A 21,733-nucleotide genomic window follows, 5' to 3' on the forward strand; every position below is an offset into this window, starting at 1 on the left:
TTGTTAAAGATAGCGAACAACTTTAATATAACATTATTGCTATTTTGAAATCTTGGAAAATACTATACACGTAAAAACTTATTAATCAAGTTTTGATTTCTACACAAATTTAGATAATTATAAGGATTTTCATTTATATCATTAATTTCCTTTTGAAAGGCATTATATATATATACTAATTGGCAAAGTGTGTCATACTCACATACTAGGATAGTGTCTGTGTTACACACGGATAGAACATATTTAAAACGTCATATATATGTATGTTTATATTATAAATTAGTGAAATGCAAATGTCATATTTATATAAAAAAGGATGCATTTACATAAATTATGAGACATTAAATTGTTACTTTAATTCAAATACAAAACTATGCAAATACTAACAAAGATAAATAAAAAGTAAAATATCTTTATAACTTATAACATGAGAACAAAAAACACATATTAATTGAAAGTTAGTTGTCTAATTAAATCAACATCCAAAATGTCATGTCTCTTACACAATAACTGAATATAACAAAGTAAAACGTTGTGTAAATTTCAACACAAATACATTAGAAAAAAAATAAACAATTAGTCATAAGGAAATTAATTAATAAAAAGAAAAACTTTACATAGACATAATTGAAGAAAGCATACCTTGATGGGTTTGTGTTATCCAAAACAATTTGGAACCGGTAAAATGCCAAAACCTATGAATACAGTACCTTAAATTAGTTACAAATTCAAACAATACCCCAGTTTATATCCTAAATTACTGCAAAATTAATAATAATAAAACCCGTATTTGAATTAGTTATAAATTAAATATTTTGTTAATTAGATTGCATATATATTTTGTTTCAAATGATTTTGATTTTAATAATTTTTATAAATAATTTTGAATGAATAGTAATGAAAGTTTTCATTCTATTTTGAGAAATATTTATTTTATGATGAAACCGTTTAAAATTTAATGAGTTAGTCAAACCTATAAAATAAACATTTATTTCAAAATTTTAAGAGATTTAAAAGAGCATTTAAACAATTTATAAGTTATAAACATTTGTTTCAAAATTTATAAAGTTAATTGATTAGGTATTTAACCTTTTAAACTTAACATATCTAAATAAAGTCAGCTATTATTAAAGGAAATATTTAAAAATTTTAAAATGAATTATGATTTATTTCTTTGTGTGTATTGATTGATAAATGCTCGTTAAATCAATTACTATTGTTTGACTAATATTATACCAAACAAAGAAATGTGTTGAATATAATAAACTAATATTTTAATTGTTATAATCAGTTAGGTTCCCATCCATATATAATAAGATTTTCAAATTTTAATTTGATAGGTTATAAAAACAAATTAATATTAGTGAAACCGGGAAAAAGGCATATTAGGAACAAAAAATCACAATATATAAACATAATTTTAAGTAACCAACATATTAAACATCATATCGATTAATCGATAATTTAAAAAAAAATCAAACCTTTAAACCCTAAATAGATTAAAACGTTAATCGATTAATAAGAAAAGATTAAATATCAAACCTATTAACCATTAGTATAAAAAATCATGCAGTTAAATCCTAAATCCAATAACATTGAATCGATTTGATAATGCTCTTCACAAAAATCGATTAAACATTAAAATATAAATCATACCTGATAATTGCAAACGATGAACAGATTTGATGTTTTTTGGATTATGAAACCGACAAATCATGAAGAACCGGTTATAGATGAGGCGAAGAATCTGTTTACAAACGATGGGGAGCGTTTTAGGTTTTGAATGAAGCATACGTCTTTTAAAGAAGAAACGATGAACAATTTAAACCTAATAAATTTAATAAGTTTTTTAATTCTAACTGTAATTAGAATAATTAATATCATAATTACACTAATAAGTTACAGAAATATAAAAGTCAATATCATTGATTAAAATTTTATTGTGAATATGTGAAAATTAGATTTATGAAAAGTTGATGGCATGAAAGCATATGTGGACAACCTAGGTGAAAAGCATGTGGACAAAATTGTGTTGCTTTAATATATTAGTTAGATTCATACTATTCATAAGATATGCATATTTTACTGCCTAGAGTATTAGTTTGTTAAAGCTTTCTCATCCAACCCCTCATTTAATGTGAAGAATGTTTTTATAATTTAGAGAGTGGTGTGTTGTGAGTGAAGGGTTTTTATATTTTAAAAAAAAAAGTAGTGATTTTTCTGTATATTTGAAAAGTTACTGTTCATCCCCTATAATTTTTTAATATATTTTGAGAGTAGTTGTGAGTGAAGAAAAGAGAAAAGATAATGATAAAAGGTATAAAAAATATTATTTAATTGAAATAGAAAAAGAAAATATAATGAGTTTTAGTTTAATTTTTTGTTTAAGAATAAAGGATGAATGAGAATGCTCTTTTGCACCTGAATTTTGCCACATACCTAACTTGAATTCTGCCATGTACATACGGGTCCTAGATTCCTATCTACCTTTCTTTTATCTTTGCTCTTAAAATTTTTACTATTGCCATCTTATTTTAGTTGTTTAATTTACTACTTTTATTAAATTGAGGCATGGTACTACACTCCTTAATATTATTTTATTAAATACAATAATTAAATGTTTGGTGTCGTTAACTTCAGATTCAGCCACCTGACGACATCTTATTGTTCCTTCGTATTTAGGTCTTTTTCTTAGGTTTTTTTTCGTTTTAGTTATGGTACCTTAATGAACATAACAGAAGCCGAGTGAACATCAATTTTATGAATTTTTTTTAATTCCGGTATGGTAAAGAACTTGACGGAAACAGACCGATCGTCAATTTTTTGTTTCTTTGAATTTTGGCACGGTAATGAACATGACGGAAACCGACCGAACGTCAATTTTGTGTTTCTTTGAATTTATGTACGGTAACGAACGTGATGATAACTGACCGAATTCGTGTGCACTCACAACCTCAACCCTGGAGTTTTACCAACACCTGATTGTACCGACCGACGACTCCCCCATTGGTTCTCCTCAATTTTTATATTTTTTAGTTTCTTAGCTCATGTATCGTACCGAGCGTATCCGAGCCGACCAAATTTGTGTCGGCTTACCACCTCAATGCCCAGGACCGACAACACATTGATTTTACCACCGCCCAAGTTTACGGACCAAATAAACGTCGAATATTTTGGTGTTAGTTCTAGTACAATAATGCATGTAATCGAAACCAAACGAAATCACATCGACTCAATGCTTGAGTTTTATCACTGTCCGAGTTTTACTGATTTACCCGGCGCGTTGCACTAGTTTATATCATAAATAGTTATTATGTTTGTTAAAAGACTATGGCTATATCTTCTCTTGTTCTCCATGTTTATGAGTATATAGCACATAACATACATATGTATGTATAGCACATGATACACGGGATATAATATGCATATATACATTTTCAGTGATTTGAAAATATATAATGAATAACGTGATAACGGGGAGATGCATTATGCAAATCATAGAGTAGAGTAAGTGAGATAAATTGTGAGTAACCCCTTATATAAATTTACATGTGCAATTATTATTATTATCCGATTTCCTTGCAAGTCGTATCACTCACAAAAAAATCCTTCAGCCGGTTTTCTCATCGTCATTTTGATTTATTTGGAAGACAAGGGGTGATAGTCTTTTCAATAGTACGTAAATCCTATTGAACGAGAGAGAGATAATGGAGATGATAAAATCAGCTACGTTTCTTTAGATTAACAACATCGAGATGCACCTTCACTGTTGAAAGGATCCTACTGTAGCCTTGATGGTTTTCTTTTTTTTGGAACAAAAAGCTTATATTAAGGAACCTAGCAAGTGACTAGACCCAACATAGAGCAAACTCACAACAAACAACAAACCACCAAAGGGCGGAACAAAAGTAAGCAAAATCACATCCCGCTACACAATCCTAGAACAATCAAACAAACATCATTCAAACTAGTCTAGACCTTGCAACTTTACACGGTGTTTGATCCACGAGAATGTAGTAACTCTAGTATTTTCCAATCCGTCACCCCATATTTTAACATTTCTAGCTTTTCATAGTCAGCACCAAGTAGTAAGATAACCATATGGGTTGAGTTCCTCTTACTATATCCTTCTTTTACCGTTAAAAAGAGAGTTTTACATCTTATTTCAATAATTTAATGCTCACTTGCTCCAATATTAAAAAAGAAGAAAAAAAACAAAGACATCTTATATTTGACGCACAAGATGCATCAATTTCACCAAACGAATTCATTTTAATATAATATAATATAATATAATATAGGTGTGCGTAAAACTGGGTAAGCTTTTCTCTTTTAATAACGACCAAATCACGGCATTGTGTTACATCTCACACACAGACACTCACGTAAGAAAACAGGGCTGCAAACGCTCACGGATCTACCAAATCTTTGAAGCAAGTAATGGATTACTGCTTCAGATCTGTCACACGATTCTCAATTTCCACCATTCTTCTCGCCATCTTGCTTTCTTCATTCACTTGTACAGGTTTGTATACTTTATAATCAATTTGGCTTGGTTTAATTCCATTCATTTTGACTCTTGTTAGTCAAGATTTGTACTTCAATGGTTCAATTGACTAATATGTGTGGGATATTAGATTTGGGGTTCAATTTGCATAATATAGTGGGAAAGCTGGTTACTTGATTAGTGGGTAATTGGGTATTCATCAGATTAGTTTTTGCCATTAAAAAAGATTCGATCTTTATTGATTAATAATAATAGCTCAATTGAATCATGGGTCTGTGAGATTTCAGTGGTCAAATCAAGTTTGTGATACAAATTCTTTAATTTATGCAAATTGGTAATCAAGATCTTGAATCTTTAATGACCTGTTATGTTTTTTAATCATAGTTTTAGATCTCATTTTCTTTAATGGATTGAGTGGTCTTGTTTTGTAGACAAAGATCATTAATCTTTATTAAGTTAAGTCTGTGTTTGACTTAATTTTTTAAATCTTCATGACCTGTAGTATGGGCTGGTTGTTGAGGTTCCTAGCAAATGGTTAATTAACAATTACTGTTTTCTATAATATTATATAATTCAGATCATGCATCGCATCATGTAATGATTTTCCATCTTTTGTAATATTTCGGTTTTCTACTCTTGACCCGTTCATTTGTTTGTTAATTTGCAGAAGCCTATGATGCACTTGACCCGAATGGGAACATTACAATCAAATGGGATATTATAAGTTGGACACCTGATGGTTATGTTGTAAGTATCAAACAGTAATGTTTTTTTTGTTCTTCTGGTATAGACTAGAGGGTGTTTAGATTGCTTATAAAAACTACTGCGTTTTTCCCACAGGCGGTTGTTACAATGTACAACTTCCAACAGTACCGCCACATCCAACCACCAGGGTGGACCTTGGGTTGGACCTGGGCTAAGAAAGAGGTAATATGGTCCATGATGGGTGGTCAAGCCACCGAGCAAGGTGACTGTTCAAAATATAAAAGTGCACAACCGCATTGCTGCAAGAAAACTCCAACCATTGTTGATTTATTACCCGGAACCCCTTACAATCAGCAAATTGCAAATTGCTGTAAAGGAGGCGTTATCAACTCGTGGGCCCAAGATCCAAACAATTATGCCAGCTCATTCCAGGTTAGTGTTGGTGCAGCCGGAACCACCAACAAAACGGTCAAACCACCCAAGAACTTCACCTTGCTTGCACCTGGTCCCGGCTACACATGTGGGCCCGCTGTAGTTGGTAAACCAACAAAGTTCATTACTCCAGATGGTAGAAGAGTAACTCAAGCCATGAGTAAGTATACAGTATACTTATATACTTTTATTAAAATATATTACCTTTAACAAAAGCCTAATGTCTTAAATCTTTTTTTGGCTAGTGACATGGAATGTTACATGTACATATTCGCAATTTTTGGCTCAAAAAACTCCCACTTGTTGTGTATCTCTATCTTCTTTCTACAACGAGACAATCGTACCCTGCCCTACATGCACGTGCGGATGTCAAAATAATGCTACTCACCCTGGAAGTTGTGTAAAGTAAGCTTTGTTTTTATTCATTATTTTGGGTCTATGGCTAAAAGCCGATTACTTATGTTAACGGGCTAACTGTTTTTGCAGTGCAAACTCACCATATCTAGCTTCGGTTGTGAACGGTCCTGGTAAAAACAGCTTGACACCTTTGGTTCAGTGCACAAAACATATGTGCCCGATTCGAGTTCACTGGCACGTGAAGCTTAATTACAAGGAATATTGGCGCGTGAAGGTCACCATTACAAATTTTAATTACAGGATGAATTACTCGCAGTGGAATTTAGTTGTTCAGCACCCCAACTTTGACAACCTTACTCAGATTTTCAGTTTCAATTACAAACCGTTGACTCCTTATTCATCCATAAGTAAGTTGACCTTTTTATTAATCATTTCTTGATTTATTGAAATGCAAGTTGCTAAGTTCTAAGTTATGTTTTGTTAATGTTTTAACAGATGATACTGCTATGTTATGGGGGGTTAAGTTTTATAACGATTTTCTGAATCAAGCGGGACCGTTGGGGAATGTACAGTCAGAATTGTTGTTTCGCAAAGATAAATCGACTTTTACATTTGAAAAAGGTTGGGCTTTTCCAAGAAGAATATATTTTAATGGTGATAACTGTGTGATGCCACCACCTGATGCATACCCGTATCTGCCAAATGCTGGTTCACGTTTAAGGTTCTCTTTGTTTAGTGTAGTGTTGATGTGTTTGGTGGTTTTGTTTGTGTTTGTTTAATGCTTGAAAAGCCCTTGAAGTGTTCATCTGTTGGTCACACTGCTGTTTTGTCTTGTAGAGTAGTTGAAGTTATAGTGTTGTATAATTTAAACAGACATTTGGTAAGTTAAATCCAATATTTGATTTTGGTTTTGTTACCTTGTTTTCTGCTTTTAAGTGCATACTCTATTAAAAGTCTTTGTGGTGAATGTTGATTCTGTACGAAATCTTGATATTATCTGCACAGTAAGTTTGTTACTCAAAGGATGCAACAATATTTGAGTTTGTTGCATTCTTTTTACTAAAGATGCAAAATGCATTGTGCTTGAGAGTTGAACTGGGCACAAACTTGAAAACTTTACACAAACCAAAAAACTGCTTTAGACACATCAACATGGACAAAAACGGGCCGTATTGTTTCGCGATCTCATGTACGCAGCCTTACCTTACACCTTTGTTGTGCAAGAGGTTTCTACGGCCACGACTAGAACCTGTGACCTCAAGGTCAGTCGCCACATATATCCTTGTGTTGACACAAACACAACCCATTTTTACTTTGAAAAGAATTTTATTTCATTTTTGCATATTAGTGCTCTAAATGTATAAATTTACAAACAAAAACATGCAAATGTGTATTAAACAATTACTGTTAAAATTTGATATATATACCCATTACCCAATTATATAAGTTATGACATGGAGTTAAAACACATTCCATTAATCCTTGCCTTTTACTATTGGCTTTAAACTTGCAGCAATCTTGATGTTTTGTTTAAACATGATTGAGGATTATCCAATGTGAGAGATTGAAAGATAAAAGTGAGGATTTAGATCAAGTATTTGGTTTTAAAAGTAAGACAACTGATTTTATTAAAGAGCTAGATATAAAGATATACCCCCTGATTATGATAAATCATAACAAATGAAATTTGTACAGTGTTACTAATGGAAATAAAATGTTTGTAGATCATACATAATTTGGATGTATTCAAGATTCTAAAACACAGAAATATTGGAGGTCTAGAAAGCAAGCCTCAATAAGGCTTCAAAACATTTAATTCATTCAGAAAACTCATCAAAACAATTCAAAGTTAAACCAACTAAAGATTTACACAACACCAATTAAACAGCATTCAAACTCATCATCAAACTACCTACTAACAACGCCTGTTCAACTTAACCGCTTCGTCTCGTAACAAATAGGGTACCAATGGCGCCGGTGGCCTCTCCAAGACCATGTATTCCTCCGTCTGTCTTCCGCCTAACTTCGCCAACAGGTCCGCACATTGGTTCCCGTCTCTTCTGGTATGAATAAGGGTGCCGCTTCGCTCCGTCATCAATTTCTTAATCACATCCAGGATGGTCTTGAGCCCTTGTTGATCATCCCTAAGCGTATAATAACCCGAAATTAACCCTATCACAGTTTCGCAGTCGGTCTCGATCAACAAGCGCGACAGGTTCTTCTCCGCCACCAGACGTAAGCCACTGTATATGCTCCACACTTCGGCCTCGAGACTGGTAAACGATCCGCCCTCCATCTTGCCCATGTAGCCGCACAACCATCTTCCTCTGCCGTCTCTGATCAAACCCCCGAAGCTTGAGGGACCGGGATTCCCTCGTGAACTCCCGTCCGTGTTTAACCTGAGAAAGTCGTCGGCTGATAGCATCGGTCGCATGTCAACAACATTAATGTGATGATGCACGTTTACATGCTACGGAAGAACATCGACATGAGTCGCCATATTCTTCTTTTTTTTTTTTTTTTTCTGGAAATTGATCGAAGAATTAGAAATATGTGTTGGGTTTGTTTGTGTGTGTGAGAATGCGAGACTGATCAGTTCTTGTTTATATAGTTAAACCCACTTAATTACTTGCTCGGTAAGTTTCTTTTTCAATACATAACAAACAGAAAATAATCAGGCAGTTTCCAAATTTAAAAGATATCAATCTCTGTTCAAAATTAAAAAAAGATATCAATTAATTAATAGGGAAGATACGGGTATAATATAATGATAACTACCGGTAATAATTTGTAAAATAAATTAATTGGTAACTTATTGATTGATGATTTATCTTTTAAAGCAACATTACAAAAAAAGTCAATCGGTACGTGTGTGTTAATATAACGATAAATAACAATGAATCTATAAACTCAATTAATGTTAACGCTAGTCGGTAATTTGTCGAAAAAGATGTTTGTCAATAACTTTTTAGAAAACATGCTTTTATTTTAATGTTGAAATACATGAATAGGTTAAGGACAAATTATCCCCTCATTACCAACCTCATAATTAGAGTGTACAAAACCCCCTTTTTTTTTTCAAAATCGGTTTGGGTCTCAGGCGATTCCATTTTAGGTAAAAAAAAAAGTCGAACATAATATTTCATCACACATGCATGTAAACTATTTTAGATACATTTAATTTATGTTGGGGCAATTGATTTAACGGGAGAGAGAAAGAGAACACGATAGACACTTACATAAGACATGATATTACAATTAAATCAAAACTAGTTTTTCTACCTGGCGTGTTGCGCTGGGGCAGTTGGCAAAAAACTCAATCATTGAAAAGCGGGCGTTGGTAAACCCGAGTGTTACGACGATGAATCGACATGAATTCAGTTAGTATCGACTGCGTTCGGTACGATATAGACACCATAGGTAAAAAATGAGCGTTAAAACCCAAAAAATTAATTCGTCAAATTAACATATAAAAACATTAACATATAAGAAAACAAAATATTAAAGACGATGTTTATTTGGTTGGCAAACCCGGGCGGTGGTAAAAAGCCAAGCGTTGTCGGTCCTGACTCCCGAGCATTGAGGCGGTAACTTGACATGAATTCAGTCGTTTTGATTACGTACGTTACGGTACTAGAACTTTGAAACGAAAAAGAAAATATAAAAATTGAGATGGACCGACGACCATTTTTTTGAGGGGTGGGCGTCGGTAAACTTGTGCATTGGTAAAACCCGAGCGTTGTCGGCCATGGGCTTTAAATAAGGCCGTGAGTCTATGCGAACTCGGTCAGTTTCTTTCAGGTTTGTTATGATACAGAAACTAAAACAAAAAAAAATTGACGTTTGGTCGGTTTCTATTACCTTTATTATGGTAATTGAACTAAAATAGAAAAACAAAATTTCTCAACCAATACGGTGCCGCCAAGTGACGAGGCCACTTGTGACACTAAAGTTGTTCTTTCTATATATAGTATAATGTACCACTGTAGATATAGTTCTTATACGAATGTACGTTACTATTTAAATTGGTTTGTAGATATAGTTCTTATACGAATGTACGTTACTATTTAAATTGGTTTTAATGGGAGTGTGCTATTCTATTAAGGGGCTGTTTGGTAGCCACTTAAAACAGCTATAAAGAGGCTACCTTTTAATGACTCATAGCCTCTTAATGGTTAAGAGGTAGTCTCTTAACCATTCAGACTTAAGGTTGTCTTTTAACCATTAAGACTTAAGGTTGTCTCTTAACCATTAAGAGGGTATAAGCCATTAAGAAGTAGCCTCTTAATGACCGTTAAGAGTTTATCAAACAACCCCTAAGTCGGCATGATCTTGGGACACAATAGTATAAACTTATTTGTAGAGGTGCCAATATGAGTGGGTTAGGTTGAATTTGGATGATGGGTTAAATGGGTTTGGGTTAGGATGAATTTTTAAAATAGAGGGTTAGGATGAGTATGAGTCAAGATGGATAAAATTAATCAATTTTGGCCCAAGTAAAGGTTAAAATGCAAAGGGTTTAAAAATCCCTTAAATAAATATTCAAAACATTTAATAAAAAATTAATAACTCAAAATAATAAATCAAAAACGCAAAAAGTAAAATAACTAAAATGTCTCCCCTGTTGTCCTCGTTCATTACAAAAAAGAAAAAAAAAAGAAACTTGGTTTTGTCTCAGTTCAGGTTCGGTTTTTTTCAGTTTTTTTTTCGCTTTGGTTTTGCTTTTTTTCATTTCGGTCGGTTTCGGTATATGTTCGGTTTCAATGATTTCGGTTTCGATTTCTCGTTTCTATTCTTTCCGTGGATAAAAGCTTGTTTTAGTCAATTCTAAGTTATTTGTAAATCGAAATTATGGTTATGCAAAAAGTCACAATATTTAAATAAGATTCATTATGAAATGGTTTTTATGAACGGCTTATAACATGACAATTTTTTGACATTTTTTGATATTTTAGTTATAAATGGAAACAACAAATATCTTTTATGATATGTCGAAATTCATCCATTTTATTATTTCATAAAATGAACAAAATGTCATAAAAATATTAAATATTAGTAAAATGAAAATATTCAAGTTGGATGATTATCTATTGAGATCTGAAGGGCATGATTTGAATAAGCGAGAACCTTAATGAGAACATATCCATCCTCACAGATTGACTCACCAAAATTCAACCACAAATTGAAGATCAAAACTAGCTACAAATCCAAAGACCGATCTCTTAGTATTCTTAGATTAGTAAGGAAACTTGCAAAGCAATTTCCCTCATTAGATATCTTGTTTAATTGTATATATATGGATATATGAGGTGTTGCTACCCCCCCCCCCCTTTTTTAAAGCATAACCAATGTTACTTGTATAAAAGTTCGATAAAATTTACCTTAGAGTGATCACAAAACTAGCCTTCGGAAGTGTCATGAAATTTAACTTATATTTCATTATTTTGTATTGGCCCATTACATCCTGCCAATCATTCTCGCATATCAAACATGTCTTTTTTGAGTTTTTTTTTTACCCACCTTGATTTTGAGTTTTTTTTTACCCACCTTGATTTACAACGGCCTCCCACTCTAACGTTAGGGCAAATAGATATAAATAACTCATTGAGAAAAGTCGGCACCTTCACCGATAATGGGCTGTCTAGCCATAGCCACACTAGCACCACCATTCGTATCAAAGCCCACGCATTTGCCCAAAATCATGGTGGCATCACTTGTTTTAGAATTAGATATATCATTTCATCCTAGCATCTTGTTGTAAATAATAATACACTGCATTTGCTCTTAAAAAAGTATAAATAATAGAGATGGATATAGCATAGGTTGAGGGTAGCATCTCAACTTTCTTAGTGAACTACATCTTTGGTGCAAAAAGTTCTTTTTTCTTATTAATTTTATGAATCGGCTACACTGATTTATTTAGCACGTGCTACCTTTCAACTTGTCTTCTGGATCCGTCTCTAAATTTATTTAATAATAATGTGCTACATTTGCCTTTAAAAAAACTTAGAGAGCTTCAAAATTTGGAAATTTAATATATGATAGCATCCATATAGGCAGCCATATATCTAAACGTACCCATTGTTTTGCTAAGCGTACCCCCCCACCCTCTAAACGTTTATTTCCTTAACATTTTTAGTTGGCATATTGGTCTCTCTAACATTCTTTTTATTTTATAATTCCCTTAAAATTCAAATAAAAAAGTTTTAGGTTTTTATTTTTGTTTTCGGTATTTTATTAATTTTTTTAAATTATTTTTATTACTTTATTATCTTATTAAAACTTAGTTTCTTTTTTATTTGTATTAAAATGATCTTTTCTAATATCAAAGTTTAACATTTACCTTGTACAAGGATTTGAACCCACGGACATTACATTGGTAACGGAGTACACTATACCACTAGAATGCTAGACCAATAGGTCATGGATATGCACCAAAATAATTTTTAAAATTTATTATATATGTGTGTTTGTAAATACTAATTATGATATTATTAATATTGGAACTAATATTGATAATATAAAAAAGGCTAATTGGATTTAATAATCCCATCTAATTCAACTTTATTTATTGCCACTGGTGTCCAAATTTAAAAAACTTGTCTCTCAGTGATCCACCATTAAAAAAAAACTTAGCGACATTAAGTTTTTTCCCGAATTTCAAACTAATTTTTTAGTGCTTTTGATCGGAAGAAGAATACGACTCGATTGATGTAAAACTAAGCTCGAAAATATGCTCCAACAAGATTAATTTGAAGTTCAAACACCCGATTTGAATCATTAATCAAGCTGTTTGATACATCATTTCGAGTTAAATTTTACATCAATCGACATATATCCTCCTTCCGATCAAAAGTCCTGAATAATCAGTTTGAAATTCAAAAAAAAAAATTTAACGCCGTTGTGTTTTTTTAAAGAGGGGCCATTGAGAGCCAATATTTTAAAATTTGCGATCACCGGTGGCAATAAACGAAGTTGAGCTTATTTCCGAGCAATAATAGTTAGTTGGGATTATTAAAATCCAATTTTCCTATAAATATATAGATATTAATAATTTAATAAAAGACAAAAAAAAATAAATAAAAACTTAATATTTGAGAGAGTGAAAATGCATCAGGAGCTAATATGTAAATAAAAATATTAAAGGAAAATACTCAAAATAGTAGTTGCCTTAAAGTGTTTGGTATGAAGTAATGATAGACGGAATGAAATGAATAATTCCAAAGAAATGAAATAAAATATATTTTGTTGGTATTAATCAATAAATGAATCATTCCTAAAGAATGAAATTCTTTCCATATATAACAGTTTTTATTTCTTAGTAAAATGTGTTTTTTCTTACATTCTTTCAAGGAATGGAATGAAAAATTATCAACAATTATTATATATTATTTTGTTGTAGTATAACTATTATTAGATTATAATTATTATTATATTTTATTATCATATCGTATTATGTTACTACCGTTCCATTAACCGACAAAATATATGTGTGTATAGTTTACTATGTAATAGAAAAATAATAATAAAGTGATTATTCATTTCATTCCTACGTGGTAACCAAACAAGATAATGGAATGGTAATGATTCATTTCATTCCTTTGTTCATTCCATTCTCTTGTATATTCTATTCCCTTATTCATTTCATTACCTCATACCAATCTGACCCAAAAAGTTTAGAAGGTGAGTATGTTAATTTAAAGTAGTATGGAGGGGTGTCTCATGTGCCTTTGGGATTCCACCTTATTTTCAATGCAAGGTTTATCCGAGCATTAAAATTACTTTGTGATTTTTTGAGATACTACCGACTCCTCCGAGACATTCTACATTTCTAATATTTATCCTCATCAATCATCATGGCCTTCCACTCAAAATGTCTCTTCGGGGTGATCTTCTTAACCTAAAGAACGCTCATCTTGGTGTTTGGTTTTTTCTTAACGATTTTAACGAGTTCAGAAGTCAAGACGAGAGGTTTAACTCTTCTTTTGCTTGTCATTGGCTACATGCTTCAATGATTTTATTCATAATGTCAGTCTGCTCAAACAATGGTAAAGCTTATGAGGGACCCGGGGTGTCCCCGGACACCCCTTTAATTAAGCTCAAGCCTCGCCACTGTGCTTAAATACTCCATGGTAGGGCTACATTTGTCAAATCCTTTTCGTGTCCCCAAGGTACAAATAGAAAATACTTGAAGGCAACACAAGAAACTGCTAGAAAGGACCATGGACGATGATCAAGTGTTCTTAAACAACAACGGTATATGTTGAAACACCCGACACGTAAATGGAAATTTCATAGAATACGGAGTGTCATGTACCCGTGCATAATTCCACATAACATGATAAATCAAAGGATCAAGGCCGGCCAAGCCAATTGCGAGTTTAACGAAAACACTTTGAGGCGGCAATTGGATTAGAAGAAGTTAGCGACGAACAAAAGAACGCACACAATAAGCTTCGAAGTGGAACATGCTACCCTACTTCATCCCAACATTCAAATCTAGTTTTTATTGTACGTTTATTTAAATATGAAATTAATGACGTGATGGTTTCCACATCCTCTCTTTTCCGGGCTGGACGATCATCCCCCAGTTCCATACCGTCCGGACTAAATAATAAACTTTCTTTTCTTTTCTTTTTCTTTTTGGAAACGCCCGGGCTTTTCAAAAACCCTATGGCTCGTAGCTTGCTCGATAAAAACTCGAATAAAACTAACCAAAAAAGCTTATTTGGAAAGACATGAGCCAAGCCGACTCATTTAGTTTCAATTATGAACTAAGGCAATGAATATCCATGATACGTATTTTGAATATTAAATTCGATTCGACTTTATTGTAGTTATTACCCCCCTGACCGACACTTTCTGTTTCATGAAGAATGATTGTCGTAATGGTAGGTCCAGCCCATAAGAAAACAAACAAAAACTAACAACTGAGTGGAGGCTTTCATGATTCATTCATAGTAGTAGATAAAACTTAACTTCATTAATCAATAATAAATCACATGTGTGTTCCATCTACATCCTATCTCCTTTATGAATTGTCAAATATGTTTTGATGTACAACTGTAATAGGCTAGATGAAGACATAAAAATGGAGGAATATTTTGGGCCATAACATGATTGATTTGTTGGTTCAACCTGTTGAATTTTGTTTCTTTATACATTGGTTGTATACTTATAGATAATTCTATGATCACTCTTGAAATATTGCTTAAACATATATGAACTAGATAGATACAAATCCTAAAAAACGTGGTAATTTACATATTTGAATCATAAATATGCAAAATTCATCGGAGGTTCAGCTTTGTTATGTTCCTCTGAGGCGTTTTCTCTATAAACCCGTCGCCTTCCATCTTTAACATTTCGAGCAAGAACTCGTTCCACGTGTCCACAGGGCCCGGCATGCACCAATGGACACAATCCGCGTAGCTTTTGTTATCACTGGCTGGATGTCCAAAATGGTTCGGGTGTCCATCGGGCCTCAGTATCATTGCATCACTCGTGTCAAGCAATCTAAGTTTCAACCCCTTTTTTTCACCTTCCTTTTGTGCCGCCTTGAACTCGTTCACTTGAGTAGAATACATCGTTAGCTTGTACCCGTCCAGCCTCATTTCTTGGTTCGTGAATGGTCTCGTTCGCACACAATTTCCTCCGTTGTTATACTCTCCATTCTCGAAATGTTGTGGTGAAAATGTTCTTAAAAATGTTAACCCTGTGTAGTTCTGGAGGTTTAGCAGTGTGGTGAAGGCTGTTTTGAATGCCATTTGGTACGCGTAGTAAAGACTGATTTCTGTAATGTTTTCTTGGTTGCAGAAATGACAACCTATAAGCTGACCCTTTTCATAATACATAAATGGTCTGAAAAACCACTGTCCGGCTGAAAATATGGTGATGTCAATGTTATCTAGCTCTGATGTCCATGCATCATCCGGCTCGTCTAAATACAGGTTCATTAGACTGTTGCGGGTGAATTTTTCCGGATTGGGGTCTTTGCTTTTGACCAACAGAGGTGACCAGATTGCTACTAGTGTGAAATTGTAGGGAGGAAAGTGCCATCTTCTGAATCTTGTATCACTTATATTTGAAACATCAATGGGATAAGCTTCCTGGTAATCAGATACATCAGAATTAGGTTTTTAAGAAACAAACAAACATCGTGTAACCCGGACACAACCCAAACAAACAATCTTGTCGGGTTGAACCGAACACGCTTAAAATCGTGTCAAAGTCATCAACTTTAACCCGCACACACTTAAAATTGTGTAACCCCAACACAACCCATTTAGCATATTTAGATAAAGTTGTCAAATAGGTTGGTGAGTCGATGGGTAATAATCAAGTTGAAAAGGTGTTAATTTGGTTGGTGGGTTGTAAATATATGTTTTAAATGGTCATGAAGAGGTTAGTGGGTTAACATGTTTAACTAGACTGGTTAAACAAGTCAACTCGAAAATAAACCAGTTTTTTTAACGGTTAAGATAGGGGTGTCAATTGTGTCGGGTTGATAGGTTTCGGGTTGACGGGTTAGCGTGTTGAGATTCTTTAACCTTAACCCAACCCATATTTTTATTTGTGTTGTGTCGTGTCGACCCATTTAAATTCTTGTCGTGTTCAGGTTGTGTTTTAGGTCAACCCATTTTACGTTCATATACAAATATGAGTAATATATATTGACTTAGTAATACATTAAACAATTAATCACTCTTGCATTCTCGGGTTTAAAAAATAAGGAAAAGAAATGATAAGATTGGATAAGGGAAAAAAGAAAAAGAAATTATATACTTAAAAGACATTCTCGAGTTAAAATAAAAGAAAAGAAAAGAAAGTGTTAATTACATTCTTGAGTTAGATATAAAGGAAAAGATAGGGAAAAAAACTGTAATTTTACAATTGTGTCCTCATTCTTGAGTTAGATAGAAAGAAAAAGATAAGTAAATTAGTAATATATAAACTTTCCTTCACAATCCGGCCATATTTGGCAGGAAAGTTTTAGAGAAAAAAAGATCTAATTTTTCTTTCCATTCTCTTTCTTTTCTTTTAACAAAAAAACTCAAGAATGAAACAAGAGAAATTTTCCTATCTTTTCTTTTCTAAACCCTTAAATAAAAAACTAAAGAATGCAACATTAATAGTCTTATTCATATAAAACTTGTTAATAATTTGTGATGAATCTTGTTATTTTTATGTATTTATCTTTCATTCCCGATTAACAAACTTATGTTCAATACTTAGCTAAAAATAAAAACAAACGAACGAAATAACTAGAGAATAGACAATTATAACTAATAAATGAAACGTTGGAAGAAAAAAATAGTGTAAAAAGAAATTAGTTTTACTTTCAAAAGTAAATTGATATATGAAAAATTAAAACTCTAAGTACTTAATTTTAAAATTTAAAACTTCTTATCTATAAAATCAAAATAGTAGCTTCTCTAAAATTGTTAACGGGTTAACAGGTCAACCCACTTTTTAAGGGGTCGGATTCAGGTTGACATATTTTTTAAACGTGTTGGGTTCGGGTTGACCTGTTTAAGAAAACGGACCGTGTCAGCCGACCCAAACCTATATTTTTTTCGTGTCAGGTTTCGGGTCGTGTCAGGAATTGGCACCCCTAGGTTAAGATATGTCAATCCAAAACCTGATTATTTTCATTTAGTGTCTGGGTCAAGTCGGAAATTGCCGGGGGTCTGGAGAGAGTGTGATAAGGGCAAAGCGCTAACGGTATTTCTATCTAAGGGGATAGAGATTGCTCTCAGTGAGACTTTTGGATCCAATCAGATTTAACTTTTAGTGATTAAATTCTTAAACATTAACAAAAAAAAAAGGCCCTTTCAATAAACTTTTGGACTTGCTTTTCGTTAAATTTATAAAAGTTGATGGCTCGTGTAATAAATAAAAGTTAATATGTACGGATTTTGCCAGAGGTTATATCTATATCTGATATGCATTATTGAATGAATTATGTTGTTACCTTTTCTTTTGGTGCATATGTGTTTCCAACCCACTTTTATTTCCACCTGCTAAATCTTTCTATTTGTTTGTTTTTTACTTTCAATAATAGACGTTACTTGCCTTACTAAAAAGACTGGGCCTTTTTGTGTCATTATTTTCTTTTTTTGCATTATTGCTTACTTTCTCTCGTGTTTTTCCTCTCAACTTATTACATGAAAGCATCCAACTTTAATAATAAACTATTTCTACTATTTGGAACACTCAAGACCCTTTCAAATATTTAACGGATACTTGATATATGATGTTCCAGCTACCGAAAACTACAATATGTCATAGTCACCACCGGGTATATTTTCGGCTTTTTTAACAAATATAAATTATTTATAACATAATAATTGATTAAACTCTATTGATAATGCCGTTTCTTGTCATGGTCTTTTCTTATTATGGTGATACGTCTCACTCTTAGTCTTATCTGTATTCATACATTTCTAACCCCTAATAGATTTTTAATTTTTATACATACATAATTCATGATATATACATACATAGTAACATATAACCATATATATCTTTATTGTAGTCAATATATGTAAGCCTCAAAAAGTTGGACCATTAAGGGTATGGTCTTAATTCTTTATACTTGTCTAAAACAGACAAAATGCTACATAACAAAATGCTACTTGTCAAGTACTATCCACCATTTGCTTTTGCTTTCAGGGTAATATCAATAAATCATCCAATTCACCACTTAATATATACGTGTATAAAAGTATGTATCTTTACAAGTAATTTAAGTATTTTATTACTAAACCGCCATGTACGAACGCTAAACTAGTTATTCAAGTTGATGAAATTATTCACTTAATACAATGAACTGAGGATTGTTTAGAAAACTTACACTTGCTAACATGCAAACCAATGATTGCATTTGGTTTCTTCCAACCGAATCACCGATAAATGCCAAGCTTTTCCCTCTGACAGCCTCCAAGAACTCGACCGCGTCAAATTCGGGCAAATCACATTTATCGGGCTGCCATCTCCACTTCAAGAAGCCCGTGTCGGGCCTCCCGTATTTCATACAATTTTGTCGATCATCGATAATGCATTTCGTTTCATTCGTATAATATGTTTCCCTCTCATCATCAAACACCCAACTTCCTTGAAAAACGTTACACTTGCCATCATTAGCAGGTGTGGACGGATTAATTAACGAGTGATCGGATAAGTTTCCGACGTATAGGTGGATTGTGATTAAAAGGGCTAAGGTGATTGTTGGGAGGATGAAGTGCTTGGTGTTGATGAGTGGTTTCTGGAGGTTGCCACCATTGGTGGTGGTGGGAAGTACAATAGGATTGGGCTTCATTGGTTGAAATAAGTTATAGGATTGAGTTTGAGCCTTTGAGGTGCTATATTTATATTCACTCAAAGTGTTGATGGTGACAAGTATTAGTAAGTCATTACCTTTTAAGTTTTAAACTTTAATTATCAAAATAAATAAATAATATTCAAGAGAGGTTTTGTATGAGCTGGATAGCAAATCATTACCCTTCTAAGGACAAACTTTGGAGAATAATCTTGTTTTCCTTTTTCCCCACCATTGCATGATACACAAACTTGTATATAAAGTGGATTATGTTCTTCATAGAGCATGGGTACTTTGGTCATTTTGTATTTTGTATTGTGGGTGGGTCATTGGTGGGGAGTTTAATATTTTAATGGTGTATTGGACGACACAAGTCATAGTATCTGTAAGAGCAACTTCTGTATGATTACCAACTACTAACCCTCACATGGTCTCTAGTTTATACCTCGACATATGTTCTTGCCAGAGATATATGGTTTGTTTTCATGTGGCTATTTCATCAAGGCATTGTACTCTGTGCAGTAGTTTTTGTACATCGAGGTTGGATTATGAAACCAACGAAACTTTTGTATCATGTTATCTTTGAAATAGTTTTTTTATTAAAATAAGGCATTCGTGTTGAGGTTTTTTTAAGAGGATTGACAGGCAGACATAAAAAATAAATGCAAGAATCTTTGGGTTTTAATTATAAAAGTGCATATGTTGGGAGAGGTCCATATGGTGGTCAATCATGACATCGGTTTTCCGTATGAGGTGAAGTAACTTCCTTCCCCATGTTCCCTTTTGGCAAATCAATTATTGTTTGCTTATTACATAGGATGATTCTCATACATGGGTCGGGCTAGGTTTGCTCGGGTCGGTTTATTTTGTTAAGAAAAGTAAATTGTCTGAGACCCAAACCAAACATTCGCTAAACCAATCCAAATCCATCGAAAGAGGTGAGGTCTTTTAAAACCGAACATGTAAAGACAGCTTAAAAAGTATCGGTTGTAATCTTTAAAAACTTAACTTTAACTGATTAATGTCGACAACTAAGCATCCCAATTGCCTCAGTATTACTATAAACACAATATTGATGTTGTATATGCTCTTTATTCTCAATCTTTTAAATTTAGCTTTGGTCTATCAAATTTGTTGAACTTTAAAAAGAGTCTTCTTTAATTAAAATTCTTCAAATTAATATGCTTATCTTGATTTGGTGTGTGTTCACCTTTAATCAACTAACATAAAGAAAAGAAAATATTATTTTCATAAAGTATTTTTATTTAATGTATCCAACGATGCTAACAAACGTTTTATTCATTTTGGGTGTCGGTGACAATGTGCTTTTGCAACATGTCGTTGTTTAATCTCTACGGGTTGATATTACCATTTTTATTAAATTAGTCGATTTCATTATGATTTAATAGTTGGAGCAAATCCTTTTCAACATTTTTTTAATATGTATTGGCCCAACTAATAATATATGATTTAGCTAAATTAGAATTGTATAAATGGGGTTTCTTGTGGATAAGTTCTAATGACAAATTCTTATATTTTTGTATTATATTATATCCAACTAAATTATATATATATGTGTATATATCAACATGTTTAAGAAGATAGGTGATATTCTTATCATTTTTAAGTAGGATGTCCAAAACAACTTGAATCTGATCGGGAAACTCAAAACCCGAAATAATATAGCTAGTCAGGTATTCAAGTATGAGATCACGTTTAGAATCAATTTTACAAAAAAGATTTACATGTTTGGAAAATATGTGGTGTAATGTGATACTAATTCGATTATTTGAACTCGTTTAGCAGTAACCAAATTGAAAATATTAATGCAGTATGTATTTTACAAAAGAATATATAAAATTAAAAAAGAATCTAAAATTATTTTTGAAGAGGTATGTACCCGCCTCAACACCGAGCAAGGCGGGTCAACCCACAAGATAAAGACATTATGAAGGCACAAAGCCAAAACCTATGCGCATGGCGCATACAAAACATGCTCAGGCATCATATGCTCAGGCACACATATGCTCGCGCATCACATCAGCGCGCGGCGCATATCACATGCTCGTGCATATCACATCTGCCCAGGCACACATATGCTCGCGCATCACATATGCGCGCAGCGCATCGGCGCGCGGCGCATATCACATGCTCGTGCATATCACATCTGCGCATGAAATATCTGCGCGTGAGAATAAAGAGAAGACCTCGCGCATCCTCAGGATGGGCGCATATCACACGTGCGCATAATCAACCTCGTCCTTATCCAAATCAGGATTAGGGCAACCTTGATTGTGCACGTCAGACAACCTTCCAGAAGGCATCTTTTTAAGGAGAAAGAATATGCTGATGTCGACAGCTGCCAAATGAAAGGTCGATAACTCAGCATGACACATGTGTTACCACGTGAT

At 33.1% G+C, this 21,733-nt stretch overlaps 2 protein-coding genes across 2 annotated transcripts; one reads left to right on the top strand and one right to left on the bottom strand.

Moving 5' to 3' along the window:
- Positions 1–4,372: 4,372 nt before the first annotated feature.
- On the top strand, positions 4,373–6,858 carry LOC143587935 (protein COBRA-like). Its single transcript, XM_077069080.1, has 6 exons — positions 4,373–4,525; positions 5,175–5,254; positions 5,348–5,804; positions 5,890–6,049; positions 6,131–6,408; positions 6,497–6,858. Exons 1-6 carry the CDS (start codon positions 4,441–4,443, stop codon positions 6,778–6,780), a joined length of 1,344 nt encoding a protein of 447 aa, XP_076925195.1. The 5' UTR covers positions 4,373–4,440; the 3' UTR covers positions 6,781–6,858.
- An 8,419-nt stretch (positions 6,859–15,277) lies between these two features.
- Positions 15,278–19,376, bottom strand: LOC143587946 (protein trichome birefringence-like 19). Its single transcript, XM_077069092.1, has 2 exons — positions 18,858–19,376; positions 15,278–16,110 (listed from the first exon to the last, which is right to left on the bottom strand). The coding sequence occupies exons 1-2, from the start codon at positions 19,320–19,322 to the stop codon at positions 15,292–15,294; spliced, it is 1,284 nt and encodes a 427-aa protein (XP_076925207.1). The 5' UTR covers positions 19,323–19,376; the 3' UTR covers positions 15,278–15,291.
- Positions 19,377–21,733: the final 2,357 nt, after the last annotated feature.

Source organism: Bidens hawaiensis, unplaced genomic scaffold (genome assembly GCF_021521415.1).
Source record: "Bidens hawaiensis isolate Kalapana, Puna unplaced genomic scaffold, B.hawaiensis_p1.1 tig00035931_1, whole genome shotgun sequence".
NCBI lineage: Eukaryota > Viridiplantae > Streptophyta > Magnoliopsida > Asterales > Asteraceae > Bidens > Bidens hawaiensis.